The 27912-nt window shown below is 44.6% G+C and overlaps 1 protein-coding gene across 3 annotated transcripts in view; it reads right to left on the bottom strand.

The window, feature by feature from the left end:
- Positions 1–27912, bottom strand: part of LOC105223352 (histone-lysine N-methyltransferase trithorax) — a 58053-nt gene that overhangs the window by 2502 nt on the left and 27639 nt on the right. For all 3 annotated transcript variants that reach the window (XM_049449199.1, XM_049449200.1, XM_049449198.1), the window contains exons 2-9: positions 18708–21929; positions 12766–14017; positions 12382–12690; positions 11963–12139; positions 5303–11883; positions 868–4484; positions 671–804; positions 428–603 (exon numbers count right to left, since the gene is read on the bottom strand). In XM_049449199.1, coding sequence (XP_049305156.1) covers positions 428–603; positions 671–804; positions 868–4484; positions 5303–11883; positions 11963–12139; positions 12382–12690; positions 12766–14017; positions 18708–20162 — 13701 coding nt within the window. In that variant the 5' untranslated portion in view covers positions 20163–21929. The remainder of the gene's footprint in view (positions 1–427; positions 604–670; positions 805–867; positions 4485–5302; positions 11884–11962; positions 12140–12381; positions 12691–12765; positions 14018–18707; positions 21930–27912) is intronic.

The raw sequence follows: 27912 nt of genomic DNA, 5'->3' as shown, positions 1-27912 counted from the left end.
TCAATTCTATTAGTCATCCGACAACTCATACGGACACTGCAGCCCTCCAGAAACTGCTTCAACATATCTACCATTATATATATATATAATAAATACAACAACAACAATAGCAGCAGCAATTAGTTAATAATTGATATTCTCATGGACCGGTCCTAGCCAATATACATATACCATACCTATACAACAACAGCAGGGTATAGCCCTTCTTGAAAATTTTTACAAAAACAAAAAAAAAAATCGGGGACAAAACGATCTCTGTGAACGTTTTAAACACGATCACTTAAAAGACATGCCTAGAATCCGAAGGGAATATTTAATAACGTAACATTTAATCAGATCAAGCAGTAAACCCTCCTTAATGCATTATCCAAGAAGTGAGTCGTTGGTTTTACTATAAGTGAATCGTTTTCTTCAAGTCTGTACTCACCTCACACGAGTGATTTATGAAACGCGCCGCATTGCCGCGCATAGTTGCGTCCACCACCAAGTTATCGTCAATCTTAAACATATAGCAGCCAATGCCACGACTGTTGTAGTTGCGCTCGCGCTTGTCGGTTAAAGTGGAACGTATCAATTCGCCAGCATATTCAATAACCATTTCGCCTGTGTAAACCAAAATACAAAATATTTAGTAAAAACACATAAAATTGTACACAAAAGCGCAACGTACCCGCTTCGATGTCTTTCGTGCAATAGAGACCGCGTCCGTGTATGTGCGAGCGGAAGACGCCAACATAATCTTTGTAGGTTTCCTTGAGCGTACGATATTTCATAGCCATCGGTAGATTACTGCCCGTGCCGCGTCTGAAAATGTAAGTGCGTTTAATAACAATCAAAGCATAAACGATTTATTTGCCACACACTCACCTTGGTATGAGCTCAGTGTCGGAGGGCTGCACAAACACCTGTATGGGTTGTTTGCGATGTCTGGATGCCAACCAGCTGAACATATCGTATTCGGAGCGCGTCGCGTAAGGTTCGCAGCGCGCAGAGTCGTACGGATTCTCCTGCAGCTCATCCGGATCGGACGCATAGTCAAGTGAACCGTTCAGTTCAATATTGCTGCCAGCCAGCGTGGCGCTCAACAATGCAGCGTTATTGCCAGCCGCTGCTGATCCGCCGCCATTTGTTGCGCCTGTATGCGTATTTGTTGTGGCGCGCTTATGATATTTAGGTGTGTATTTGGTGCAACGCTCTACGCCCGGCAACTGCTCAATTAGATATTTCAGCGCATTCGTCTTCAGACCCATCATTTGCACACCGGCCATATCGGCGAGTGGACCCTCTGGCAACGGTGACAAGCCGTGTGCGCGACGCGCCACCTGCACTGCCTCGAAAACTTTCTCCCAAATATCGGCAATCGAGCTGGATTTATAGGTGAAGCCATCCTCGCTTTGTATCTCGTAGAGCAAGTGTGGGCCACTGATTTTCTTCGGATCTCGTTGCGGTGGCGGTGGCGGTGGTGTTGGCTTGCGCGTCGCTAATAAGGGCTCTTGTGTGCGTGCGACCAGTGCGCCGGCCCGCTCCACTTCGTCACATTGTCGCGCGGTGCTGAGGTTTCCATTTGTGGTATTGATAGCCATTGACGGTAGCACTTTGGGCGCGAGTTTCGGCAAATCGAAGTTAGTGCCTATCACTTCGAGCGAGCCATTTGGCATGTGCGCGCTCATCTTGGCGGCCATTTGCGTGATATATTCCGTAGCGGCAGCTGCCACATCGGCATTATCATCTACGTTTACGCTTGTGTTATAGTTGTTGGGTATGCCATTCTGATACTTGATAGTGTCGGCAGCCATTTTGGCGCTGACGCCTGGCATGCCGCTTAGGTAACTGACGTTATTCAACTCAATATTGGTCGCTTCTGCTGTGGTGGTCGTGGCCAGTGAGTCCGCACAGTCTTCATTCGTTAAATTATCGAGTATTTTGCTAATTTTTTCTTTCACAGCGGGCTCATCACTGTCGGACATATCGTGATCGTCATCCTCTGTGGGCATTTTCAAGCTGAAACCATCATCATCTTCGTCCTCATCCTCCTCATCGTCGTCCTCATCATCATCCATGTCATCCATACAATCACCATCATGCTCACATATATCACTGCCAGCCAGCGCATCCACGTGACCATTGAGCCCATACGTCTCCTCCGGTGTGGGCGTTAGCTCTTTGGGTTTTTCATTTGCTACCAGACAGGTGCCGGTGTACCGCGGCAAATTGTTGTGCACCATTTCCTGCAGCTGTTGGCAAGTTGTCGACAGCGTGGTCTCGGTTTCAATGAGGTCCAAGTCACACTTGATGCTGTCGTCGACGAAGTGCGGCTCCGGCGATAGTGACTTCATCATGATCGCTGTTTCTTGGTGGGGCTCATGCAGCTGCATTTGCATTACCTGTTGTTGTTGCTGCTGCTGCTGCTGGTGGTGGTGTTGTGGTGAGTGCAGCATGTGCAGCATTTGCTCATCTTTCTTCACCTCAGCTTCATAAAAGATTTTGGCGCTGTTCACCGCGTTCCTACTGTCATAGCACTTGGCGTCCACAGCGTTCATGACGGACATCTTCGGCATGACGCCGGTGGGGGGCTTCACTTGCAGCGGCGGCGTTGTGGCGACTATGTGCTCTTGCCGCTGTTGCATCGGTAGCACACGATTTGTCGGACGGGAACCCATAGTTGTTGTTGTGGCGTTGCCATTACTGCCGTTGTTGTTGTTATTATTATTGTATTGCAGTGTTTGTTGCAAGGGATTCACGATGTTCGTCGGCACGTTGACGTTGCCGAACGCCGAATTCGTATATTGTAGACAACGCGCATTGCCGTTGTTGTTGTTACTGTTGTTGGTAATGCCTGCCAGCGTTGCATTGGTGTTGGTATGCGCTGCCGCTAAAATGCTGTTCTCCTGCTCATGCGGCTGTTGTTGCTGCGGCGTAGGCGGCGGGAAGCTCTCCACCTGCTCCAAGCTTAGACTATTAAACTCGATTTGTTGCGTGTGTGGCAACTGCGGCTGTTGTTGCTGATGGCTACAGTCGTAGCTGTGCGTCATGTTGCCATTGGTAAGGTGCGGCGCCGGAGTGTGCTGCTCCTCCGGTGCGACACCGCCACTGCTGTACATGGTTGTGGGCGCATTATTGTACGGTTGCTGTGGCACTACCGGCGCCTCGGCGAAATGTTGCACCTGCAGCGGCGGGGCTGGCTGCTGGTATTCGAGCAATTTGTTGCTGTTATTGCCGTTGTTGTTGCCGGTGGCGTGTGGCATTGGCATAGTGGGCGCTGGCACGGTGGCTGGCGTCAGATTATGAATTGGCTCCGTGGCAAATTGTGGTGGCTGCAATTGCGACTGCGGCTGTTGTTGTTGTAGTGGCTGCTGCTGCTGTTGCTGTGGTTGTGGCATGCACACCTGCGCTGTTTGTGGTTGTGGTTTCAGCATTGCCATTTTCGTCGCTTGCTGCGCGGGGGCCTGTGTCGTTTGCAATTGCTGTTGTTGTTGCTGCTGCTGCGGTTGTTGCAACTGTTGCTGCTGCTGCTGCTGCTGCAACAGTTGTGACTGCGTTGACTGTTGTTGTTGTTGCTGCTGCTGTTTGTTCATTGTGTTTGCAGCCGTCTTCAGCACTTTCGGCTTCACCTCTGCCTTATTGGCGGTGATTGGTCGGATCAGGTTAGTTTTGCGCGGCGCTGCTGTGGTCACTGTTGCTGGCACGCTGGACAAGGCCTTCACCGTTGTCGCCTGGTTGATGCTGCTTGTCGTTGTTGTTGTAGTAACTGATGTTACAAATATGGACACGGCTGCCGTGTCGGTGTGGTTGGACACTTTGCTGTAAGCAACAGTGTTGGACTGCTGCGGCGTTGCTGCTTTCGTGACTGGCGTCAGTGTGATATGCGCTTCAGCTGCAGCTGTTGCCGCCACCGCTGTGGCTGCCACGTTGGCCGCTGCAACATTGCGTGCATACGCCTGTTGTTGTTGTGGTTGCGCCTTGTTGTTGTTACTCAATTTGGACGCCTGCTGCGTGGATTGCGTCACTGTGGTGGGCAACACCTTATTCACCACTTGCTGCGGCTGCACCTTCGTAACGGTCGACATTGGCGTAGCCTTTACTGCGTTGCTGCGTTTCACCTGTGCAACCGGTGGCACCTTTGCTGTAACTACGTGCACATTGTTGTTTGATTGCTGTGGTTGGTGTTGTTGCTGTTCAACCAATTGTGGCTGGAATTGGAAACTGGATGTTGTCACAGTTGGTGTAACGGTCGCGGCCGTCACTGTGGCGGAGACGCTATTTTCGGTTGTTTGTAGGCGGAATATTTGTTGTTGCTCGTTGCTTTGTAAATCATTGTTTTGTGTGGTTTGCTGTTGCTGTTGTATTACCGCGGTAGCATTAAGGAAATTCGGTTGTTGTGTTGTAGTTTGTGGTTGTTGCTGTACGATTGTTGGTGTCGTATCGACATTGTTGAGTACAACATATCCAGTTGGTATATCCACAAGGGGCTCGATTTTACTGGCCTGTAGAGAGAGAAATGTGAGATGTGTTAATATGTGAGGTTATGTGTAATTAAAAACCATTCGGATTTTACGCGGGGAGCAAATATTCATATAATCAAGAAAGAAATGAGAAATATATTTAATATTGTAAATGAAAGTCTATCATATTTCTTCAAAAATGATGCCAGTGAAAACGTAGCCGTCAATGGCAACCGTTATGGCGATGTGATAACCGACTATTTGAAGCCTCAAATTGAAGCTCGAGATCTCGGCGACATTTGGTTTCAACAAGATGGCCCTCTTTCACATACATCGCATCAAATAATGGATTTGTTGAGATAACACTTCGATAAGCAGATAATTTTACGTTCTGGGCTGGTTGATTGGCCTCCATGATTGTGTTATACTTTTCCTGTGGGGATATGTGAAGTCTAAAGTCTATGTGGACAATCTCGCTTCGTTTCAGGCTTGGAGCAAAGCATTACGCGTATCATTCGCCAGTTACCAGTCGAACGAGTCATCGAAAATTAGACTAAACGAATGGACCATCGCAGACGTAGCCGCGGCCAAGACTTGAAAGAGATAATCTTAAAAAAAAATAATTGCCAAATAATGTTCTTTCGGAAGATAATAAAAATTTCTCATTAAATTTGAATTTTCTATGTTATTTCTTAAAAAAAGTGGGGAATGTCGAAATGGACCACCCTTCATTTGGTGCAACGTACAAAAACATCGCGATTTAAAGAGTATCAAAGCCAATACAAAAATAAAAATAAACTTTGTTCTAATCAGATTCCAGTCTCTAAACATAATATTACTTTTCATGGTGAAGTACGTACCTGGAAAACCTGCGTGGTGGTCGCTGAAAAGCTGGCATTCTGACTGAGCACCCCCGGCATGGCGGTGGACACGAACTGCTGTGACGACATTACCGTATTCTGCACAATCGTCTCCAGACCATAGTACATGGGTTGGGTGGAGAGTATGACTTGTGGTGCGGCCGCATTCGATGCGGCTATCATCTCCAAACCCGTCGCACCGCCACCAATTATCACCTGTTGCTGTTGTTGTGGATCAGCTGTTGTCGCTATGACATTACCGCCCAATTGCAACGTTTGCGGATTAATAAGCGTACCGATCACTTGCGGTTGCGGGGGTGCCGGCGTTGCGGTCGCTATATTTAATGGTGTAGCAGAGAGCATTTGCAAGCCGTTCGGCGTTTGGGTAGTGGTAAGCATTAGATTACCGCTGGCGTCGGTTTGCAGAAATGCGCCTTGTAGAAATTGATTTGTCGGCGCCGGTGCTGCTGTTGCCGTTATAAATGGTGTCGCCTGTGCTTGGGGCTTAAAATCATTAGCTGTTGGTATGGTCATATATTGCACCTGCGGCGTTTGTGTGCCATCGGTCGTCACAAACGAAATGATATTCTGTGGCACCGTAGCATTCGGCGCGCTCAGCTGTTGCATGACGATCGGCTGTTGTTGTCCGTTGCCGGTTTGAAAGATCAACTGCGGCTGTTGGGCGGTGGTGGTGGCGGCCGTCAAGCCGGCGGCCTGTATTTGTTGTAGCAAATTCTGATTGAGCAATTGTGTGGCGTTGTTGCCGGTATTCAGCACTGTGATAGGTGTGGCTGTGGGCAACGACTGTATGGAGGGTTGTGAAACCGTTACAGTGGCTGCGTTTAACTTTGACTGTATTGGTTTTACGGTATTGCTGTTGCCCTTCAGCTTATGTTTAGCAGCTGTGGCTGCTTGCTGCGCTGATTTGGTGGCAACCGTTTTTAACGGTTTGCCGCTTGCGATCGGCAGCACAATTTTCTTGTCGCCACTTGTCGTCTGCAGTGTTTGGAAAGCGTTGAGCCCCTGCAGCAACGGTTGGTTGGTCATTGATTGTGTTGTCACACCCGAAGGTAACTGTATGATCTGTTGTGTGCCATCGGGTGACGAGGAGACGGCGATCAGCTGTGGCTGCTGTTGTGCAGCCTGTACCGTAGTGGTGCCAAAGCCGGCAGTGGGCGCCAAGGTGTAGGTGCCATTCAAATTTGCCGTCAAACCTTGTAGCGAATTCAGTAGCTGTACCTCATCGGTGCTTGATGTGGTTGGATTTGCTGGTGAAATAAAGAAACCGCCACCAAGTGGCTGCGGCGTCTGTAAGCTTTGCAGTTGTATATTCTGTAAGCCTTGTATGTTTTGTAAGGTCTGTATATTCTGCAATCCTTGTACGCTCTGGAAACCATTGCTCATATTCGCTATAGGTATGCCATTGATATTCGCCTGTATGCTGCCGAGTGGTATGGCCTGTGAGAAGGCTTGTAAAAAGGGCAAACTGTTGGCGCTGCTGGTGAGCGTAGCTGTGCGTTGTGCCTGCCCCAGTTTGCTCAAATCGATGTTGGCATCCATGCCGGCCAGCGGTGGACTACCGTTTACTGTTGAACCCGGCGAGCGTGAGGTAGCCTCGGATTCGGATTCACTGGTCGAGAGCGGTTCACAGGTGGCAAGATGCCGTTGAAAGGACTCATAGTTGCGGTAGGTGCATTGGCAGCGTTCACACTTGACGGTGCCGGTGAATTGCGCATCACTAGTGATGATGCGGTACTCGGTAATCGAGTCATCTACACCGTCGACTTGCATCAGCTTAATTTTCGTGTCGTCTTTTTCATCAGCTGTATGCGGCTCTATGTAGCGCTTAGCTGCGCTCCATGTGAATTGCTTTGTGCGTAGCGTTGTCGCACATTCCGACTCGCTGGAAACCGACTGGCGACGTGAGGCACTCACAGCAATTGCTACATTGTCCTTCTTTGTGCGGTGTTGACTCAGACTCTGCAGGATGCTTTCCGTAAGACGTAGCTCGGGTAGACCTTTGTTTAGTTTGCGCTTTTTGATCGCCGCAGCTGCCGCGGCCGTGTTGGCGCTTTCAATCTTGCTGAAGGTTTTCTTGCGCAATTCGGCGGTGCTGCGTTGCAACTCCGAAGCGCACATTGCACGCTTCAACTGTGTGCTTGTGGCGCGTGTACAGGACAGTAGCGCGTCCTCCACATGACCTATGGCTATGTTAGTGTTTGTGGATGAACAGGAATTGCTGAGCTCCAATTGTTTGCTGAGTGACGAATTCGCCGTATCCTCATCCGATACCTGTGCGCTAGAGGCGCTACAATTACCACTATGGGCGGCATTTGATGCAGATAAGGCGGCTGCAACAGTCGTTGAGTTAACAGCGCCATCTTTCGACTGTTCATTCAGATACATCTCAGCCGTTCGGCCTTCACTTGTGCCGCACATCTCCTCGTAAATCATACATTTCGGAAAGATATCAAGCATTGAAATGCCGTCGAGCAAATCGTGTGGTAGATCCTCGAAAATGGCGTCTTTAATCTCCGGCGGCAACAAGTCGGCATTGGTTTGCGGCTCTTCTTCGGTATTTTCATCTGGCGCTGGGCAAGAATTCTGGCTCTGTATTAAGTACTCGGGCAGCAGTTTTGTCAGCGTTGAATTGCGCAACTCCACCGCATCGTAGTCCGTCAATTCACCACGCGCCAGACTGCTATGCCAACAAGCGATTTGCGCCAGGCCCAGCTGAACCAGTGAAGCATTCGGATTGCTGTGATCCACCGTAAAGTTGCGACCGGCATCGAGCGCTGTCAATGTGGAATAGTTATTTTGTACAACTGTGCGTACCGTATACTCGACGACCTTCCATGGTTCCTTGAAGGACCAGTATAAACGTGAGCATATAAAGTTGATCGGTACAATAGCCTCATAAGTATCGGAGAAACGTGGAAAGACACTGCCCAATTGCTTAACTTCAAGCGAGCCGATATGAAACTGCACTTTGCTGGGCTCCAACAGCTTCTTACGCTTACGATCCAGTTCCACATAGACGGGACGCGCTACCTCGAAATTCGTCTCAATTGTCAGTGACGAATTGCTGCGTAGCGCATTGCGCGCATGCTCCGGGCAATAAACTGACTTATCGGTAAGAAACGCGCAGGCGATGTTGCGTGCGCATGAATAGTGATAATGTTCACCGCAGGACTTCACGTTGCAACCGACTGTCGCGCCACGTCCACCACAAACGGTGCACTTTATCATTCGTCCGCGCGCAATGGCGCTGTGCACGTTCTGCAAAGAACCATCGATTTCCTCAAATACCTCAGCGGACCACATGGCGCAATTCGTGTGTACCCAGCAATCATGACCGCAGTAGAGTAGCCTCGATTCTTCGTTGAAGAGACCCTCACCAGATTTGCGACAGAAAAGACAGGTGCGCAGGTCGTCGCGCGGTTTTAACGAGTACAACACCTCTTCGATATCTTCGGGCAGATCGATGACCGAACGATTGTGCGCTTCTTCAACGAAATCGTCTTGTGCATCCATGGAATTGCCCAACGAATAGGAGCAGGACTCGTACATGTCCTCTTCAAGTGCGTCGGTGCAGGCTTTTGTTTCGTTTTGAAACCACGGGAATTGCTCACTCAATATTTCATTATATGCAATTACCAATTCATCACAGTTCACACTCTGTATGACATTGATCATGTCGTAATTGAATTCGGCTAGCGAAACATAGTCGTTATTGTTGATTTTCTTTTTAATATCCATTAGACTAAGCGTGTTTAATTGCGCGCTGCTATTGCCATACACACTACTATAGCTAGACGTCTTTAGCTGGCAAGTGCATTTGTCTTGCAGCTTGCCCTCACTGGGTTTATCCTTGAATTCATAGACATCGCTGCATTGAGAATCACCATCGCTACCCGCTAAAGAGTGCGGCAAGCGCTCAGCCTCATTACTGAATTGTAGACTCTTCGGCTGTGCGCGATGGCTGGACTGCGATGTGCTATTGCCACAAACGCAACGCATCTTCTTGCGCGGACTTAGTTTAAGAAGCGTGCACGCTTGTCGCGACTTGCTCAGCAGCTTCAGCACGCTCATTAGACTGCTCTTGAACTCCTCCGATACGGCCATGCGCCATTCGGCCGCCTTCATTTTGCAGTCTTCGTTGCGCCGCGCACACTTCTTGCAAATGAATTCTATGGCCTCGGGTAATGTGCTCAGCAGGTTGTATTGTTCGTCGGAGAGTCCCTCGCACTTCGAATGTACCCAGTGATTGCAGTTGCCGCACTCCATCATCTTCAGATCGAAATCGTTGTCATCGTAACACTTCTGACAGATCGGACAGTAGTTGCCGCGTTTGCGCAGTTTGAAACAGGGCGTGCACATGGGCAGATTGCCGACGAATTTCGAAACTTTCGTTGTGGCGCAAGACTTGCATTTGAGACAATTCACACAGATGAGTGGGCGGTCGGCGCCCAACAGGCGCTTACTAGTACCCAGACATGTGGAATGATAGTTCTTTTGACATTTCTGACATTTCACTTTCGAACCGGACGACATATTGCACGTGTAGCAGACGGTACAACGTGGACAGAGCCAATTAAGGCGATTTGTTATTTGATTTAGTTGCTCGGGTGTGGGCGCAGCGGTGCTGTGACCCATTGTCGAAATATCCATGAAGCTGAGCATGGTATCGTCCAGTGAGGAATGCTTCAAATTATACTCATCCATTACGCAATACTGATGATATGGCTCACAGCAGCAGGCGCAGAAGATCAGTGGCTCTAAGCCGGCTGAACCGCAGAGGAAGCAGAGTGCGCGCTGTGCCACCGTTTCAGTGACGATTAGGCCGAAGCCGCTTTGACACACTTCAGCTGGATCGTAGTTCTCCCAAAAATCGATTGAGATCAATGTTTTCGGCCTTTGTGGCTCTTTGCGACGCAATAACTGCTGTTGCTGTTGTTGTTGATATGCTATGTTGGCGTCGCTGCTGATTTGACGTATCGGCTTTTTGCCGAAAGTCGTAGCGTAGGAGGACGTTGCAGTGTTGCGTTGTGTTTGCAAGTTAATATTACTCGTGTTCGAGTTGCGTGTGACCGCCTTGGAAGGCTGCAGTGGCAACAAGGACTTCTCGGTTGCTTCGACTGCAGTTTCATCGACAGCGTTAACCTCTTTCTTCTCAGCTGTTGCATTGTTGCTGATTTTCGGCGCCTTGGCCACAGGTTGCCCGGCATTCGGTTCAGCCTTTGGCGCGCTACTTTCGCTAACTGCCGCAGTCTTACCGTTTTCACTTGGTTTCGCCGCAGTTAGTGACTGTGTAGGTGGCGTGGTTACCTCAGGTTGTTGCGCCACCGCTTTCTTATTAAGCGTTTCCTCCTCGCTCTGCGTTGTTATCGGCTCTTTTGTTTGCGTGGGAGGCGTTTCAGCCGTTGTTGTGGCCTCATTACTACTTTCGATCACAATTTCATCGGGCTTAGCGGGTGTTGACGTTAAGTCCGCCTGTGCTTCTGCAGTCACCTCGCACTCGGCTATGGTAAGTCTATCTTCGTCATCCTCTTCGGTTTCTTCGCCGAAGGTGGCCAACGGCTGTCCAAGCACAATCGACGCACTGCGACAGACATGCTTTACGCGCGGCCCCTTCAAGTCGATGCGCTGACGCTTCAGCTCACTGGTTGCTGTGGTGGTTGTGCTGCCAGTAGTTGTTGTAGCAGTGAGCGCTTGCGTGCTGCTAGCAACTAACGCTGTGCTATTCGTCTCTGCTGCAGCAGTAGTGGTGGTTGCTGTCGCTGTTGGCGATAGGGATGCTGCTTTGGCGGATCTTGTGTTTATCTCATTAGTCTCTGATTTAGTGTTGACGGCTAGTGCATGCGCAGCGGTCTCAGTTACCGTTGCTTTATTATTCGCCGCCGACTTTTGTTGACTTGTTTCACGTTCCTTTTCCTTTTCTGGCGCTTTACAGACGCGTTCCTTTTCCTTTTCCCTCTCTTTTTCCTTCTCCAGCTTCTCTCTGCGCTTGTTCTTTCCCACGCGCTGTGTGCTGCTCTCAGCTGCCGCCGCCTCTTGAACTTTGCCTTCATTTTTGCTATTTATGCTGTGTGTTTTTTCGAGCTTCTCTTGTTGTTGTTGCTGCTGCTGCAATGACGGCGTTGCCTCAATTGGACTCTTCAGGAAGAGTGGCTTCTCCAGTATTGGCGGTCGCAGTATAGCCGAACTGCCGAACGTCGCGTTATTCTCCGCCAGTGGATTACTTTTTAGATTCAATTTCAAACCCTCAGCTGTGGCATCCAATGTGGACTTCCAGTTGAAACGTGCCGTCCCAAAGAGTCCACCCGTCGGTGAGAGATCGGCCAAATCGGTTTCCTTACGTGCCGCTGGCTCGCCATCGTCTTCGTGGTCACGCTCCCGTTTTGCCTCTACTTGCTTGAGCAGTGAATGTGGCAAGGCGGCGCTCAAACTCAATTTGTCATCGGGTGATAATTGTAGAGTTTGCAGACACTTTTTCAGCCAGCACGATGTACAGCGTTCTTTGTAGATCTTTTTGAAATTCTTGATATGAATTTTGGTATGCGGTTGCAGTGCGCAATTACCTAGAGAACAGTGTGTGGGGAGGAATAGGAGAATTAGTTGCGTTAGAAATACAGTTAATATAGTTGATTTAGTGCTTACCATCTCCCTTGCAGTGTAGTTGGGAGTTCTTCAATGATGTATTGGAGCTGTTTTTTGAGATTTTCGAGATGAACTTGCGACAGGCAATGCACGCCGGCACACCATACTTACGTGGCTGCTGCAAGTTGCTACAATGCACGGGTGTATTGCAGACGCTGCATAGGGCGGAGGAAGAACCTGGTGGAGAGTATGGGATAATTGGAATTATTAAGTTTTTTCTATTAAATATTGTAGATGTGAAAATTACTGTTATATAAAATAAGGCTATAATGCTACTAAATTTGGGTTTTTGTAACTGAGGAAGTTTTAGATGTCAATACTTTATAAAAATTCGGTTTTAGAAAATAAAGTAAGAGAGAAAAATCATGAACATTTACTATGAATTGTCCAATTAAGCATTTTCGGTTTGTTCTACGCACCTGGTGAGCTTTTGCCCAAATTATTTACACTGCTCATGCCAAAAGTGGCGCCAGCTGTGCTATTGGATAATGAAGCCTTCAAGCCCAACATTGCTGGCTGCGTCTTCGGCACGGTTATGGACAACGGTGCTGTTGCTGGGTTATTTAAGGATTTTGTCATAGTCGCTGTTGCATTACGTTCGGCGAGCGAGTCGAATTGCAAACGTGGCTGACGCAACACAAAACTGTTCGCTTTTAGTGAGCTGAAATTCGAACCGAATGTGGTTGCGCCGAAGCCTGAGCTCTTGTTATCCTTGCCGCTTTTGATACCTGACGGAAGAAACGGCGTGTATACTTAGATATTAGAAATTTTAAATGAACCGTTAGCTTAATTGACATACTAACCTAAAGTATCGCCAGCGCCTTTGCCTGTCTCCGTATAGTCACCCAAGCCGAAATAGTTTTGTTGCTCCTTCTTCGCTGCAGCAACGCCACTGGTTGTGGTTGTTGTTGTTGATACTGCCGTCGCTGTTGTGGTTGCGTGTGTTTGTTTCGTCTTTGCATGTGACACCTTCTTGCAAATGATGCCATCTTCCAGCAACCATTTATTGGGCTTGATAACACGCGAGGAGCGTGTGCTGCGCTTCGGCAGCACAAAATGCTTGTCCATCACAATTTGTTGCTCCTCCTCCTCGTCTTCCTCCTGCGCGATCTCATCTTCCTCCTCAGCAGCTTTGACATTCTCATTGTCGTCATCAACGCGCTGGAAATCGCCAGCCAGCTCCTCAGCCATAAATTCGTGTGTACTGTTTGAATCAGCGCCTTCCGCGCCATGCTCACGCTTGGGGTTTATATCGTTTGTATAGCCGTTTGCGGTCTGCTTGCTGGTCTCGCTTAGCGTAAAGGCCACTGTGTCATGCTTGCGGTCATCGGCAAAGGCAGCTGGTGCGCCAAAAGCACAAGCAAGTGCCGTACCGCCGAACACCGATGCCATTACTGCGGTCGTTGACGATGCCATACCGACAGCGTGGCCACCAACAGCACTGGAACTACTCATTGAAGTTGTTGTTGCCGTCGCTACACCACCACTACCGATTGTATGACTGGAGCGAAATTTTAAGGAATTCAGTTTGTCGATATTTGAATTGTTCTTGAGTATCTCGGTTAGACGCGACGGTCGTACAATGCATTCGCTGCTGCGTGAGTACAATAACGGTCTATTCATGCATTCCTTTTTCATGATCGAGATGAGCGGCGCGCGGTTGTCGGGATTGTAGAACTTCTTCACGGCGCTCTTATCATCGCTCGTCTCGAGTATATTCTTGAATGTGACGGTCTTTTTCTGCTTGCTACCCGATGCGGTTGAGGAAGAAGACGAGCACGACGACGACGATGATGATGACGAGGACACGGTTGATGGCGTGGCCTCTGTGGAGCATGCACTACTAACAACGGCCGCTGTTCCTGCTGCACTACTTGTGCTTGCGGCTGCTTTGCTGCTGTCTTTGCCGCTTGCCGTTGTGGTTGAAGTGGCTGACTCACCAATACTGTTGTTGCCGGCCGTAGCTGCTGCTGCTGCTGTGGTCGTACTATCACTGGGCCTTTGGCTATTCCTGCAGCTGGTTGTAGGCATTTCATTCGTCTTCGTGTTGGGTTTCTGCAAGAGCGCATATTATTTGATTAGCCCGAATACAAACACAAAGGCAGACGTGTAAAGAAGGGCGTGCAAAGGAACAATAAAAAATAATATGGCAAGCGCATGGGGGAAGGATATGAAAATGCTTTTATTTGCGCTGTCATTGTTGTGATGGTAAATATATGCTCTATAGGTGCATGCCAGTGTATGTGTGAGCACTTAAGAATGTAAACAAAGCGGGCTTTGAATAATAATATGCTTATGAAAAGGATGCATGCGTGACAAAATTGGAATGGTTGTGCTTTGGAGTGCACGCACGGCGGCAAACTCATTATGGACACTCTTGGTAGAATTTCAAATGTATACATACTTATTTGTCAAGTATTTGATTTCATTCGGCGTTTATATTTCAAGTGGGAAATTAAAATTAAAATAAAGCAAGCTTAATTTTGTATTGACACAGTTGAAAAAGATAAACAAACAAAAAATAAAAAATAAAAAAACAGAAAAAAGGAGGGAGAATGTTAACTTCAGCTTTAATACCCTTTACAAATACAACCGTTTCCATACAAGCACTTAATTTTGATCGTTCAGTTTGTATGGTCCCCTTAAGCTATAGATGTCGAATCTGAACAGTTTGTTCGGAGATTATACCTTTGCTTTGACCAAAAATCTATAGCAAATTCCGTGTAGATATCTCGTCAAATAAACAAGTTTTCCCTACAAGAACTTGCTTTTGATCGTTCAGTTTATACGAGAGCCATATGTTATGATGGTTCGAAAGCGCCGATTCCGACAAATGAGTAGTATCTTGAGGAGAAAAAGACGTTGTGCAAAGAGAAAATCGCCAGTTGTTCTTCGATAAAGCCGAAAATTAAATCCATAAGGCTTTAGTAGGCACCGTTTCGACTACCCAGTTGTATAACATGGCAAGACTGGGTAAAAAGACGCTCATGTACTGAATTACCATCTACGAATCGCAACAAAATCGTTTAATTTCTGTATTGCATTGTTACTGGTGGAGAATAGTGGTTTACTTAAGGCAATGCCAGGCGAGAAGTTTTGTGGCTGAAACGCTGTAAGCCGACGTAAAACTGTTTCTAATTCAGGATGACGGTCAGGAGGGGTTCGTTATGTGTCAAACTCTTAATTCGGGCCTGTACTATCAAGAATTGCACCATATGAAGGAGGTATTGGCCCAGAAGTGGGTTTTTATGTGAGTGGCATTACGAAAAGTGAACAAAACTGCGCGTATTTGAGCTAAATGGGATCATTCTAACTATGCTTAATAATGGATTTATTTTTAAAAAACCTTAAGTGTGTTTCTAATATAAGAAAATGAAGAATATAAATCTAAAAGTCCGGTTTACATAAGCGGAACAACTTTAAGACATATATCCGGTGAAAAACTCGGCTTGCTTCAATTTTATGTTCTGGCGCTAGAACTGCTAAATTAATCCCAAAATCACATTCGTGTATTAATTATGAAAGTTATAATAACATAAACATAACGAGATTTTCAATAGCGACGCCACAAAAGTAGACCGATAGAAACAGCAAAGGACGCCATATTTTTCCCGCTCTTTCGACATTTCTCCTCAGTAAGGTTTGCTATTTCATCATGGATCCAACAACGAGTCAAAATTACTAAACGCTACGTCCAATTTATGGTCGTCATAAACGTCCTGTCAGATCAAAAATTGAGCGTCTAGTGGAAAAATTTGAATCCACAGGCACAGTACGAAATGTTCCCGTGCCAGTAAGACAAAGAAGTGATCGTAGTGTCGAGAATATTGCAGCCGCTAGCGCATCAATAGAGGAAGGCCCAAATCAGTCTCTCACACCTTTTTCTCAAGCATTGGACATCTCTGTGATGTCGTTGTGGCGAATTTTGCAAAATTAAAAGATAAAATTTACGCAAGAACAGAAACCGCTTGACCACCAGAATCGTCGTATGTTCGTGAATTGGGCTGAGCAACAACTTGCAAATGATCCGGATTTTCATCGAAAAATCATCTTCATGAGCCTTATTTCGGGCTGAATGGCATCGTCAATAAGCAAAATATGCATTATTGGTTAAGCAACAATCCACACGTACTCCATGAGTCACTATTGCATCCCGAAATTACGGTATGGTGCGGTTTATGCGCCGGAGGCGTCATTGGGCCATACTTCTTCCGTGATGATCAAGGGCGGAATGTTACTGTGAATGGGAATCGTGTCCGCTCAATGATAACCGAATATTTTTGGCCCGAATTGGATGATATGGACCTGGACACTATGTGGTTCCAACAGGACGCCGCCACAAGCCACACAACACAACGAATGTCACAATCAAGTTATTGAAAACCATGTTTGGTGAACGTGTTTCCTCGGTCATATGATTTGACGCCGTCATGTGCAAAGGATAAAACAAACTATCAGTAAAAAGTATTCAAACTGTCGATTATTTTCAAATAACTTTCCCTGAGTATCTCGCTACGGTGTTTTCTGCAATGGGTTTGGATCCAATTAAGAAGAATAATATGTATTACGCATGACACTGAACAGGTTATTTACTGGTATTATATTATATGGATGATATTATTCGACGAATGTTCGCAAATATCGATCCTGATTTATAGAAAACATCATAAGTATCTGTGAGAACATTAAATCTAAACAAATTGAAGCTATTAATGATTACATAACTTTTTTTAGGGGATGACACGTTCGTATTGTTATCATGACGCATCTTTCAGTTGAATCACGAAATAAATGGGCCTTATGAAGAGTCTGAATCACAAAAAAACCTTTATAAAAATGAATAAGAAAAAAAAAGAAACGAAAATATTTGTGGTAACGAACATGTCAGAACAAACAATAAGAAGAGTACGTGAGAGTAACAAAAGATTCGAGTGACCATAATAAGGACGTTTCAAAACAAGATAAGGCAGAGCAAAAATGTAGAAAGATCGATAAATTAAGTGTTGAATAAGAACTCTTGTCAACCCCCATGATTAAATCATCAATCACTTTTTAATTAAATGATGATAATATAATCAATTAGATGATCAATTAGGTGATTATTACCGAATGAATTAGTTAATAATCATAACATGAATGAAAATTATCACTCAGGTGATCAATTAGATAATGATTGTATAAGTTTAATCAAGCAGTTGATCACACAAGATATAACAATTAATTTTATTTTATTTTTAATTGCAATTACAAGCTAAAAGCTCTTCAATACAACTCTCGCAATAACAAACAATAAACTGAAAATAGCAAAATTTAAGGAAATTAGTTAAAAAAAAACGAACACAGTTATGAAAAATCACGGTTCCAGCAATATTAATGAATTAAAAAGGAACGCTGCTGGCGTGAAATTAAAAAAAGAAAACTTTACGTTGCACGACATTGTTGTCTCGGAAATGAATAGTAATTAAGCACATTGTATAATTAAGTTAATTGTTTAATTTTATGTGTTTGTCTATGCATAAATCCATCCATAACAATGCATGAGTAGTCATCGTGAATGATGAGCAGGTGACCGATTAAGTGATTAAATAGAAAGCTTTAAGTTGTAAAGCTACAGAAAGCTTTTTGCTTTAATAATTAATTTGTAAAACAAGAAAAAACGATAACTTCGGCGGCACCAAAACTATAACACCCTGCACAGGTGCATATTTTGTAGCACAAAAAGGTATAAAAAGGTTTTTTAACTCGATTTTGATCGCTCAGTTTGTATGGCAGCCGAAGGTTATAGTTTTCCGATTTGAACAATTTGTTCGCAGATTATAACACGGCCTTGGACAATGTGAAGATACTTTGTCAAATAATAAAGTTTTCCATAAAAGCACTTGATTCCTATAATTAAATTGTATGACAGCTATATCTTAGAGTTGTTCGATATCGAGGGTTCTGACATATAAGCAGCTCCTTAAGGAGGAAAGCACGTGTACAAAGTTTCAGATCGATATCTCAAAAAATTTGAAACAAAGTTCTGTCAAAAAGCTCTCAAAACAGCTTTCACTGAGGCTGTATTTTTATCGATGTTGCTATTTTGGTATGGTAGTTAAGCTTATTCCTTGGTTTGTACGCCATAAATGAGCTCATTAACAAAATCAACATAAAATGTTGGAAAGAAAAACAAAAGCAGCCATTTAATCGGGCCACACCTCGCACATTAAACGGTCAAAAAGTTTGCGTAAAACAAAGTGACGACGAAAAACAAATACCAATTTGAAGCAGCAATTTGTAACGATGAATCAATCCTTCTAAATGCCATAAAAGATCAACACAATCAACGGTGAGCCCAACCGACTACCTGTGCGGACGATTGCCGCAAAAGAAAACAAGAACAGCACGGAAGGCAAACAAAAGCGTAAACAACCAACATATTAAAGCTGCAAGGGAGAAAATAATCGAATTAAAATAAAATAAAGGAGCTGCAATAAAGTTGGTGTGTGTGTGAGTGCGCGGCCTGTGGATAACCGGCAGCAAAGGAATTTCAAAAGAGGCAAAAAGCCTAAAGGAGCTTCCACAGCAGTATCAGACAAAGGTAGTCTCACCATCTTTGAGGCGCGCGCAAATGCATATTATTACAGCGCAAATAAAAACAACAACGAAAGATTTGCAAACAAAAAATGTGTAGAAAAAAAACGAAAATAATAATAATAATGATGGAGGCAATGTAAGGAAGCGTAATGCAATCAGAAACACTCACCACTGCAGCGCCGCCTTCGTTGTCAACACAACCGTCTTCCGCACCCGCAGCAGCAGCACCCCTACCGCCACCGCCAACGCTACTGTCACCGTGCTGCGCAGTAGTTGTGCTCACACCAGCGCCATTTATTACCGCATCAACGGCCATGATACACGATGCCTCGTCGTCATCGGTGTCGTTTGTCGTCGCACAAAGTTTGCCAGCGACAGCGAAGGGGTTCGAGATGCGCGTAAATAGCGATGTGGCCGGTGTTGTCGCTGCGGGTAGCGTTGTTGTTGTACTTTTATTGTTGCAGCTTGTTAGTGTGGCATTGTTGTTGCCACCGCTGCTGCTGCCGTTCGCTGTTGGTGGCGGTGATGCGCAATTAAGTTGGTTTTGCTTTTGTAGTTGCCGTAATTTGGCCGATGACGGCAACATCACCTCGGGCTTGGCAAGATTCAAGTTTTTAAATTTACCATCACGCTTACTGCGACTAAATGCCAATGCCACCGTCGTTGTGTTGCTGCTGTTGATGGTTGTTGTAATGGTGGCGGAGGATGTTGTCGTGGAGGCTGTTGAGCAGCCGGATTGCTGTGATTTGCGACTAGTAGACGATGCATTGTCATCCTCGTACTCATCCTCGTCGATATCGTCATCGGCAACGCGCTCAACATCACAGCCATCATCATCATCCTCATCCATTTCAGCATACTCTGGCATATCTGCTGTGTGCGCATCCATCTTATCGCCATCTTCAGTTGGCATTGTCATTATGGCAGCTTGCTGCTTCTTCGCATTATGCGCTGCCACAGTCACCGTGCAATCAGCATCAACTTTATCATTCGCCGCAGTCGTATGCCGCGTTGCGCGCGTTTCGTCGTCTGCTTTATCCACACTTTCATCACGTTGTTTGTTGTCATCAAGTGCAGTTGTGAGCTTTTTATCTGTTGTATCCTTGTGCTTGCTTTTGCCACGATTACTGCTCCTACTTTTGCCTTTGCCGCCGCTCACACCATTCAGCGCTGCTCTCTTTACTGCCGTCTCGGCTGTGTTTTTCGCAGCAGCGCTTTGTTTGTGTGTAGCAACATTATCAGCAGTGCTAGCGCCACTACTGCCACTTGCACCATTGCTGCTGCCGTTGTTGGCGGCGCTGCTGTTGCCATTCACATTTCGGCCATTGCGTGCGCCGCCGCTGCCACCAGCGCTGCCGCTCGTACCGGCTTGGCTGCTGCTGCCGCCTCCGCCGATACCACTGCCGGGGCCACCACCCTTCTTATTGTGACCATCTTCGTCGTCATCACAGTTGCCGCCGCCGCCGCGCTTATCACCACCGACACACGTCGTTGCCGACGAGCTTACACCATCCTCCGGCTCGGTCGCCGCCGTCGTCGACGCATCTTCATCTAATTGTAATACACTGATGCGTTTACGGTTAATCGACTTGGACGGTTTCCCGGGAAACTTGGAGCGGCCCATAATAATACTCGTATGAAATTTGCATTTGCGAATGCGTCAGCATTAACTGTAAACTAGTCACCACACGTTATTATTGTTGTCGTTATTACTTTTTTTACGATTTTTAACTAGTTTTAGCGCACAGTAGGGATTTGCACGTCACGTCCCTGTGTGCAATTGTTCACTACTCGCCGATTTGGCCACCCCGTTTGGGTGCTAATTTCTTTCGTAACACAACCGACACGTTTTTGCTGCAATTCCTTGCGCGTGCACGCGCCTCAAAAACAAAAACTATTCTACTGTGCTACACTTTTCAGTCAATCCGTCAGCCAAGTCTCTATTCCACTCCACTTTGTGTAGGATAAAAGATGTAAAGTGTAGTGTTGCCGCCTTGCGTATGTAAATGTTGCTTTATGAGTATGTGTGTGCGTGTTTCCTTTCCAGCGCAGGGTATTAGGCGACAGCTGGCTTTATTGTTTTTCTTTTGCACCTTTTTGTTTGGTGTGTTGTGTTGCCGCGCGCTGCTTCCTTATTGAGTGGCGGTTTGTTATTTAGTTCGTTCGTTGCTTGCTTGTTTGGTTCGTATGCTGCTTTTGACTTGCGTGACCACCTTTTGCTTGCAACCAGCCCGACGACTATTGGTTTTTGTTGCAGTTGTTGTGTACCCACACCACCCGTCGTTACAAATACACTCGCGCGGTGCAACTAAAAACAGTTCCAGTTGTGGCAAGCTGCTCGCGTTGCAAGGCTTGGTGTTTTAACAACTCCCTCTCACTCGCGCACTCTCTTTCTCCCAGCAATACTCTCACACTGCGTTCGCTTCGGCTCTCCCCAATGCGTTTATATGCACTTTTCGCACGCGCTCTCCCACTCTTTCGCCTTATCTGCTTTGACACGTCGATAGTTCTGCTGCTCGTGTTCTCGCTTCACCCTCGTTCTGTTGCAAACAATACCTGTTTTTATGCGCTACAACTTTAGGGAAAAAATTAATTTTCCTCACCGTGGTTGCAGCTGCAGCTGAGTTGTGAGTATAAGTACGCTGACTTTTATAGTGGCGTCGTATGTTTCTGCCTTGCGCCTGCTCGCGCTCTCAAACGCCGAAAATTGTACGGTTTTTTGTTGTATTTTATTTCGCTTCGCTATTGTTGCAGGCACGTTGACCGACCGCGTGTGCTTGCTTGCTGTTGTTGTTGCTGTCTTTAGCTCGAATTTTCTTTGCTCTAAAATCGGGACGCTTCACAAAGTCGTTGCTACTTTCCTTTGCATCTTCCTCGTCTTGACGTTATGACAGCTCGTCGTTATTTGCTGTTGTTGTTTTTGTTATATTATATTTTCGTCTCACGCGTGCATGTGTTCAATCTCAAGGAACATGCAATGAGGGTAAACCGAGACTCTGTGTGCCTGAAGGGCTGACGGCACAAGGACTGGGAACGACGTTTTGTTGTTCGGTTTTGCGTAGTCGCAAATTCTTAGCGAATTTCGCTGCTACTCCACTAATGTTTTCTGTTGGTTTTTCTTCTATCTCTTTCTACCTCTCACTCTCTCGCTCTCTCTTATGCCCTGCGTTTACGGTTTTTTAAATAATGTTTCTTTTCACTTTGCTCTCTTGCGTTTATGCATTTTTAGCGAGATCTTAACTTGTTTTTTTCCTTTTCATTGCCTCACATTTTGACCATATTTCTGTTTTTGGCTGTAAGATTTTGTTTAAGCGTTTACTGAACGCTTTCTGGGGATTTGATAAATGTTTTTTGAGTGCTGGTTTGTGGCAAACGCTATTTTTGTTGTTGTCTGCAAAGAAGAAGGTGAGAAAATTTTACAGATTAGAAAAAGAAGCTTAAAAAACAATGCTTGAAACAAATAAATTATAGAATATTATGGAACAGTTTTAATTTTTAACAAAATATTCCGTTCAGTATTGCGAACACTGTTTTTTGGCTTGAGCGAGAGCGTAATTACCGTTCTTTTTTGTGGTTGTGAGCTTGGAAACTAGTGGGGTAAATGACAAGGGTAGGATAAAATGTCAAACTGGTTAGTAGAGCTGCGAGAAAGTATTGAGAATTGAGAAATGATTGAAATTAACAACGATTAACAAAATCACGTCTGAAAAAACTAATTATTTATTTTCTTTTCAGGCAAGCTACCAAGAGTAATGATATTGAGTCGTCAAAGGATTAAAAATTGATTTTTATACGATAGACGTACGGAAACTGAAAGTTGATAAAGCTGTTTTGACTGCATACGTTGCAAAAGTTCGAGACAAGTCAGAAGTATGCCTGCTTTCGTTAACTGAAGTTATGAATTACTCAGATTGTTGGATATAAAAGAAAAAAAAAACACGGCTTTCACAAATACAAAAGATTCCATACAAGAACTGGCTGAGCACAAAACAGAAGTATTGCTCAGAAGCACCAGGAAAATTGAGAAAAAATAACTCTTACGATAAGTGAGTGCGTACTTCACAGCCACAGTTGAATTATTTAGGGGTAATTTTGGACTCCAAACTGAAACTCAAGGAGCACTTGGCATACACTGTCAGTAATATCATATGCTGCTCCAGTATGGATGCTGGCACGTAAGCCAGACCTATAAATGCAGTGCACAGAATCACAGCAATAAGAGTAACAAGTGCTTTACGAACTAACGGGTGATTTTTTTGAGGTTAGGATTTTCATGCATTAATATTTGACAGATCACGTGGGATTTCAGACATGGTGTCAAAGAGAAAGATGCTCAGTATGCTTTGACATTTCATCATGAATAGACTTACTAACGAGCAACGCTTGCAAATCATTGAATTTTATTACCAAAATCAGTGTTCGGTTCGAAATGTGTTTCGCGCGCGTGTTTTGTTCAGCGATGAGGCTCATTTCTGGTTGAATGGCTACGTAAATAAGCAAAATTGCCGCATTTGGGGTGAAGAGCAACCAGAAGCCGTTCAAGAACTGCCCATGCATCCCGAAAAATGCACTGTTTGGTGTGGTTTGTACGCTGGTGGAATCATTGGACCGTATTTTTTCAAAGATGCTGTTGGACGCAACGTTACGGTGAATGGCGATCGCTATCGTTCGATGCTAACAAACTTTTTGTTGCCAAAAATGGAAGAACTGAACTTGGTTGACATGTGGTTTCAACAAGATGGCGCTACATGCCACACAGCTCGCGATTCTATGGCCATTTTGAGGGAAAACTTCGGACAACAATTCATCTCAAGAAATGGACCCGTAAGTTGGCCACCAAGATCATGCGATTTAACGCCTTTAGACTATTTTTTGTGGGGCTACGTCAAGTCTAAAGTCTACAGAAATAAGCCAGCAACTATTCCAGCTTTGGAAGACAACATTTCCGAAGAAATTCGGGCTATTCCGGCCGAAATGCTCGAAAAAGTTGCCCAAAATTGGACTTTCCGAATGGACCACCTAAGACGCAGCCGCGGTCAACATTTAAATGAAATTATCTTCAAAAAGTAAATGTCATGAACCAATCTAACGTTTCAAATAAAGAACCGATGAGATTTTGCAAATTTTATGCGTTTTTTTTTAAAAAAAAAGTTATCAAGCTCTTAAAAAATCACCCTTTATAATATATCCAGCGAAGCAGCTGAAGTACTAGCTAGCATGCCGCCCATAGATTACCAGAGAGACGAATTCACGGGATTATACTCGTATGAGCTATCAGGGCCACTTACAGAAATAAAAAAAGAGAGGAGAGAAAGAAGAGCATAATTATATGGCAGCAACGGTCGCTAATCTTAACCAAAAGACGGTGAACCCACAGACTTATACCTGACAACGTGGGGACCTGAATTTCAACCTGACCCAAATATTAAGCGGGCATGGGTGCTTCAGAGGCTATCTAAAAATTAAAAACTGCGCTAGTTAACGGTGGAAAATTTTACTGCACTCATGTGTCAATCCTCTGATAAGTGGAAAACTGTTCACGAAGCGGCAGCTTCCATCATGACTAAATTGGACAGTTACTGCGTCAGTCAGTCCATGCTAAAGATGAGACGTAAAATGTCTCGCCACTCCCACGAAGTAATATCTTATCTAGAGGTTCCGTGGGAGAGTCTTGAGCTGGGAGTACTATAACTTGACTTCGACCCTTGTTAGGTCCGATCTGAACAATTTCTTCACACTGTTGCCTTGGAAAATGAATAATTCATGCCAAATTTCGTGAATATATGAAAATGAAAAAATGAGCAGTTTTTTTTTTGGAGAAAAGAACGTGTGCAATATTTCAAACAGACAATGGGCAAATCGATTAAGCTCGTCGTGCTGATTATGTATATATGTATGTATATACTCTATAGGGTCTCCGATTGTCTACAAGGTGAAAAGAGCTTTTCCTTTTACCAACAAAAAAAAAAATTATTTTTGTGAAGTTTGAACTTTTGAAACACATACTTATGTATATGTATTTTAGGCAATCACATGAATAATAGGAAAATAATAGCAGAAATGAGCTTTTTCACTCGATGATTTGAAGTAATTTTCAATTTCTTTTTTTTAAGTTTTTAATGATTTTTAAATTAAATTTGAAGATTTGAAAATCATGATAGAATACAATTTCTTTTACCAAAAGCTTACGTCATAATTCTGATAATGGAACTATCCCAAAGCGACGTCGAGTTAGTGAAACTTGCTTTATTGAATAGCCTAAATGTGTATGTATAAGCAGTATAACCTCACAATCCCCATAAAACTGGACTCTTTGTAACGGAATACTTGTAAAGCTAAACATTCACTCTTCTAAACGTTGGACTCAAGGAGCACACAATATTTTCAGAAAGGCTTTTTGCATAATTTGCTTTCCATAAAAGAAACGCAAACAAGCTTAATTTATCCATGGGTTAGAGTTCTTACGCTTAATTAACCATAACTTTGGCTTCCGAATAATAATAATAATTAAATAATAATAAAGTGTTTCTGAGTCCGCCGAGATTACTTTGGCATATTATTCAGTTATTTCCTGACTGTCGGAAAGCCTTCACATGAGAATACCAGCACTTACACATACATACATACACATGTGTAATTCTGTAAGCACTTCTTCTGCATGGCTCTAAGTCAATGCACTGTGACGGCGACAAATTGAATTTAATGTCAGTTAGCTGCCGCTTCTTCAGAATGCATGAAAAGCTGCTGCTGGGGCACGTGGTGGCGCGGAGGGGAGAGAGCGACTTAAGAAAAGGAAAGGAAAAGAAAGTGCCGTGATGACTAAGAGGATGCTTGAAAAGCTTGTTTAAGCAGCGGGCGGCAGCAGGTGATGCTCACTGAACTGGAAACGTGTTGCTAGTTGGGCAATCAACGTCAGCTGCCAGCAAACAACAAGCAACAACCGGCAACCAGCAGGCAACCGCCAAGTAAGTGCCAAAGCCACAAACAATCAGCGAAATAGCAGCGATGCGAAGGAATCATAGATGTCTATTTCCATTGCGATATTTTTCTTATACACGGTAGTAGTTGCTGGTTGGTGTTGTTGTTTTTTTTTTTTTTGTTGGCTGCAGTTAGCTACTGGTTGTGGCCTTTTTTGCATCTTGACAAACTGTACGCGATTTTCCTGCAACTAAACCAACTGAGGCAAGTAAGTAAGTTAGCAATTGACTGGCTGACTTGAATTGCCTGGCTGACTGGCTGGCTGGTTCGCTGAGAAGTGCCTTGTAAGCACACTATGTGTATGGGTTTGTGTTGGCGCATTTTTCTCACTCACTCACTCACTCGCCGGCCGATGCCTCCACCTCTAAGCACTTATCCGGCACAACTTGACCATATCAAGCGCGCTACTAAAACTAAAGAAGCTTATTGAAGCGTTATTATACCAGTCGCTGTTGTTGTTGCAGTTGTTTTCTGCTGCTGTGGAATGTCAAACAGTAGTTAGTTGACGTGAGTAAGGTAATTTTTGCGGGCGACCAAAGGGCGGTCGCTAGATGGCTAACTAAATAAATGCGCTGATACTGATAAATCAGGTAACCTGTTTACAGCAACACAGCGCAACGGACAAGCAGAATAGGGGAGAGCGAGAATCAGAAGATTGGCAGCACAGCAAAAAGGGTTGGGCAGAATATGGGGAGTTATGTGTGCTGAGTGAAAAATGAAATTAATTAAAAGCAAAAATAACAAGAAAAATTTATAATGTTGGTAGCGGGGTACAGCGGTGTTAGCAGTGCTCAGTCGAGTAACCTGTAGGGTTACACACACATACAGTGGCGAAAAAAGTGTAAAAACGGTAAGAAATCTTTTCTTATTGGATTTTTCCTTTGAAAGGGTTTATTTCGAATTTAGTTCCATTAAAAAAGTTAAAAAATACAGAAATAATTTCACGAAACTTGAAAAAATACATATTATTCGTTCCACAAAGTAGCTTTTGACGTTAGAATACTGTGATGTATAACAAGGTAGATTCTTGAAAGGAGTTGAAATGGGAACGAACCTCTTATAGAAAGGTTGTTGGTTTGTAACGGGGTTTTCAATAGAGACGTTACAAAAGTGGAGCGATGGAGAGAGCAAACGATGCCACATTTTTCCGCTCTTTTGTCATTCAGAAAAGTTTATCATTTCATCAATGAAAGATATAGTACAATCCAACAACGAGTCGAAATTATTCAAATTTACTACCGAAAGTCGCAGTCAGTGGTATCAACTTTAAAAGCGCTATGTCCAAGTTAGGGTCGTCATAATCTAGTCAGTTCAAACAATTGAGTATGTAATGGAAAAATTTAAATCCAAACGCGCAGTAAAAAATGTTCCTGTGCCGGTGAGACAAAGAAGTGCCCGTAGTGTTGAGAATATTGCTGCCGCTAGCGCATCAATTGAGGAAGATCCAAACCAGTCTCTCACATGGCGTTCGCAAACGTTGGACATCTCTTTTGGCGTCGTTGTGGCGAATTTTGCTAAAAGATCTTGACCTCCATCCTTACAAAATTCAATTTATGCGAGAACTGAAGCCGACTGACCACCGCAATCGTTGTATGTTCGTGAATTTGGCTGAGCAACAACTTGATTGGATTTTCATCGAAAAATCGTCTTCAGCAATGAGGCTCATTTCTGGCTGAATGGCTTCGTCAATAAGCAAAATATGCGTTATTGGTCAGGCAGCAAACTACATGTACTCCATAAGTTACCATTGCATACCGAAAAAGTTACGGTTTGTTGTGCGGTTTATGGGCCGGCGGCGTCAGCTTCCATGATGATCAAGACCGGCACGCTACTGTGAATGGGAATCGCTACCGCTCAATGGTGTCCGAATATTTTTGCCCGAATTCGATAATATGGACTTGGACAATATATGGTTTCAACAGGACGGCCCAACAAGCCAAACAGCAAATGTCACAATCGATTTATTGAAAACAAAGTTTGGTGAACGTGTTATCCCACGAAATGGTCCAATGAATTGGCCGGCTCGGTCGTGCGATTTGACTATTTCCTGTGGAGCTACGTTGTCTATGGTCTATGCCAACAAGCCAGCGACGATTGATGAACTTCGTACGAATATCGATCGTAAAATTGCAGCAGTAGCGGTCGATTTATGCTTGAAAACCATTGAAAATTGGGTTTAGCGTCTGGACTTTTGCAAGCGTGCCAACGCAAAATAAATCGAGTTCCATACATAATGGCCATAAAGAATTTTATTGATACGCCAAACCGTATTTGTTTTATTAAAAACAAAAAAAAAAAAAACTTTTGTACCGCTCTTATTGAAAACCCCGTTAGCTGCCTTACAAACTGACTGATCTAACTCAAGTTTTTATATGAAAATACTTTTTACTTGATGA

Source organism: Bactrocera dorsalis, chromosome 2 (genome assembly GCF_023373825.1).
Source record: "Bactrocera dorsalis isolate Fly_Bdor chromosome 2, ASM2337382v1, whole genome shotgun sequence".
NCBI lineage: Eukaryota > Metazoa > Arthropoda > Insecta > Diptera > Tephritidae > Bactrocera > Bactrocera dorsalis.
This window is presented reverse-complemented; position numbering and strand designations above follow the sequence as displayed.